At 30.4% G+C, this 3,024-nt stretch overlaps 1 protein-coding gene across 1 annotated transcript in view; it reads right to left on the bottom strand.

The window, feature by feature from the left end:
• The window catches only part of LOC123012783 (F-box-like/WD repeat-containing protein TBL1XR1), a 9,451-nt gene that overhangs the window by 3,163 nt on the left and 3,264 nt on the right, over positions 1 to 3,024 (bottom strand). Inside the window, exons 4-5 of the mRNA XM_044410915.1 lie at positions 1,619 to 1,771; positions 1,382 to 1,573 (exon numbers count right to left, since the gene is read on the bottom strand). Of these exons, the coding sequence (XP_044266850.1) occupies positions 1,382 to 1,573; positions 1,619 to 1,771 (345 nt within the window). The remainder of the gene's footprint in view (positions 1 to 1,381; positions 1,574 to 1,618; positions 1,772 to 3,024) is intronic.

The following is a 3,024-nucleotide window of genomic DNA, read 5'->3' as shown; positions in this document are numbered from 1 at the left end:
CAATTTTATGTAGACTCCAAACTTTTGAAGCCTACGATTAGTCCTACGACAAAAATGAATAGGACCATTTTTGTGATGCAGAAATAGAAAATTCTGCATAAATTACATAAACGATGAGTTTGTATTTATAGACCCTCGTGACTCCCCCTTCCTTTAATGAAGTATTGGACCCAGTAAATTCAATTTACTGTCAGTTTTTTTTTTTTAAATTACAAGACTAATTCTGTTTTAAATGCAGATAAAGCACATTTTTTTAAATGATGTTTCTTTTCTGCCCTATAACTCGCTTATGGTTAGTCCTACAACAAAAAAGCAAAGAACCATTTTTGTAGGAAATTTAAGCTTTAATTTTGCTAAGAAGATAAAAACCTATAGAAGTGATAATTTCCGAGATATAAGCAAAAAACCAAAAAAAGACACCTTTAACCCCCTCCTCCTTCTCGAGCTCGCCCCCCACCTTCGGGGACTTTTGATATACCAGGTGAATAAAAAGTATGGAACCAAGCGTTTGTTTCGTAAACTAAGCACTTTACGAAAAAAATAATTAGTGTAAAGTTCAATTAAAATGTGACCATTTATTCAGAATAACATTGTTCGAAATTTCTTTTAGTTTTCGAGTTCTGGAATTTTTTTTTTAATAGCAATCCACCAGGGTAATTTTTTTAATCAAAGATTATGATCTAAAAATTACCTCTAATTAAACTGAATTGTTTTTTAGTCAGTACTTTTTTTTAATAAATTGTTAAAGTTACGTTCCGAGCCCATCACGAAGATTTTCCGAACTTGAACGAGGAAGTCGTTTCATGACGTTGGTTGTAGGAGAGCCCGTTTTTTTTGTGCTGGTGCTTTGGGGTGGTTCCGAATGAATCAAAAAATCTAATAACAAATCATTTTCTTTTATTTTTAGTCCATTCGAAACCACCTCAAAGCACCTGCATAGAAATCAGTGCACTCCCATGATGAAATGCATGAAACAACCACTTCGGTTAAGTACGGAAAATCTTCGTGATGAGCTCGGAACGCAACTTTAACAATTAATTAAAAAAAAGTACTGGCTAAAAAACAATTTTATTTAATTAGAGGTCATTTTTAAATCATAATCTTTAATTAAAAAAATTACCACGGTGGGTTGCCGTTTAAAAAAAAATCCAGAACTCGAAAACTAAAAGAAATTTCGAAAAATGTTATTCTTGATAAATGGTCACATTTTAATTGTCCTTTACGCTACACTAATTATTTTTTTCGTAAAGTGCTTAGTTTACGAAAAAAACGCTTGGTTCCATACTTTTTATTCACCTGGTATGTCTACCCAAGTGTAAACTCTAGGATTTTTTTCCACCGATTTGTCTAATTTGACTGGGCTATGTGGGAAAAATCGTACTGTGTGTCCTTGAAACGACTTGATTGGCTTATCGAGAGACAGTTTACAGACGTGGATGCACTGATCGGTTGAACAGCTGGCGAAAGACGTGTTAGTTTGCCAATCGACGTCCAAAGCTGGGGCGGAGTGAAAACTGAACTGTTGGGTGCATTGCCCACTTGCTGCGTCCCAAATAATAGTGGTTTTATCGACCTAAAGCGATTTTTAGTCGTGGTCGAGTAATGAGAGGAAACTTACGCCGGCTGAAAGAATGTAGTTGCCGCGTTTGTTCCATTTCAGGGCGAAAATGGGGCCCTTGTGTTGACCCAAAGTACTAGCAAGGCGGCCGTCTGTTGTCCATATTCGTGCATAGCCGTCGTAGCTTCCAGTTGCTAATAAACTACCATCACACTACAAAACAATTTTTTATAGATGTGTTATTTTTTGAATTATAGAAAACGGAAAATAAGTTAAATTTGCGGAAAAACTTTTTAGAGCAGATTTTAGACCCTTTAGATTACTTCTTTGAATACAAATAACTATTTGTTTTTTCTGATTGCGGTTGATAAAAAAATAATCATAAATATTAAAAAATAAAAAAATTCAAACTTCAAATCACAAGTGTAATAAGTGTCTAAAAATTCATTAAAACAATAAAAAATTATTAACTTATTAGCACTTAGAGTTTGCTAAAACTGAAAAAAGACAAAAAATACATAAATGAGAAAAATTAGTGCACCTCTTTCTACCGAGGTATACCTTCGATTTGCTAGACTCTACTTTCAAACATTTTTTTTTGCTTAAATTATTTAAACAAAAATTTGATCTCAATAACTAACGTCAAAATGCGGATTACTGATTTTTTCTACTACAAAATTATGTCTGCAAAATTATTCATTTTTCAGGAAAAATTTTCCTTAAAATAAAATCGATGTATTATCAAGACGAAAATACAATTGAGTACCTTTTTTCTCTGAAAATCGTCTTGAATCATAAATATTTAACAAAAAATAAAAAATAAATCGACCTTATTATAAGATGTTTTTTTTATTATTATAGAAAACAGAAAAAAAGTTAACTTTTCGTAAAAACTGTTTTTAGTGTAGATTTTAGACCCTTTAGATTACTTCTTTGACTACAAATAATTATTTGTTTTTTCTGATTACGGTTGATAAAAAAATAATCATAAATATTAAAAAAAAATAAAAAAATCCAAACTTCAAACTTACAAAAAAAAATCACAAGTCCACAAGTGTGTAAAAATTCATTAAAACAATAAAAAATTATTAACTTATTAGCACTTAGAGTTTGCTAAAAATGAGAGAAGACAAAAAATACATAAATGGGAAAAATTAGTGTTTTTTTTTCTACCGAGGTATACCTTCGATTTGCTAGACTCTACTTTCAAATATTATTTTTTTTGCTTAAATTATGTAAACAAAAATTTGATCTTAATAACTAACGTCAAGATGCGGATTAATGATTTTTTCTACTACAAAATTATGTCTTGAAAATTATTCATTTTTCAGGAAAAGTTTTCCTTAAAATAAAATCCATGTATGTATGTATCATCAAGACGAAAATATAATTGAGTACCTTTTTTTCTCTGAAAATCGTCTTGAATCATAAAACAAATATTTAACAAAAAATTAAAAAAAATCAAA

This window comes from Tribolium madens, unplaced genomic scaffold (assembly GCF_015345945.1).
Source record: "Tribolium madens isolate multiple individuals breed KSU strain unplaced genomic scaffold, Tmad_KSU_1.1 Scaffold_96;HRSCAF=242;Tcas5.2_LG5, whole genome shotgun sequence".
NCBI lineage: Eukaryota > Metazoa > Arthropoda > Insecta > Coleoptera > Tenebrionidae > Tribolium > Tribolium madens.
This window is presented reverse-complemented; position numbering and strand designations above follow the sequence as displayed.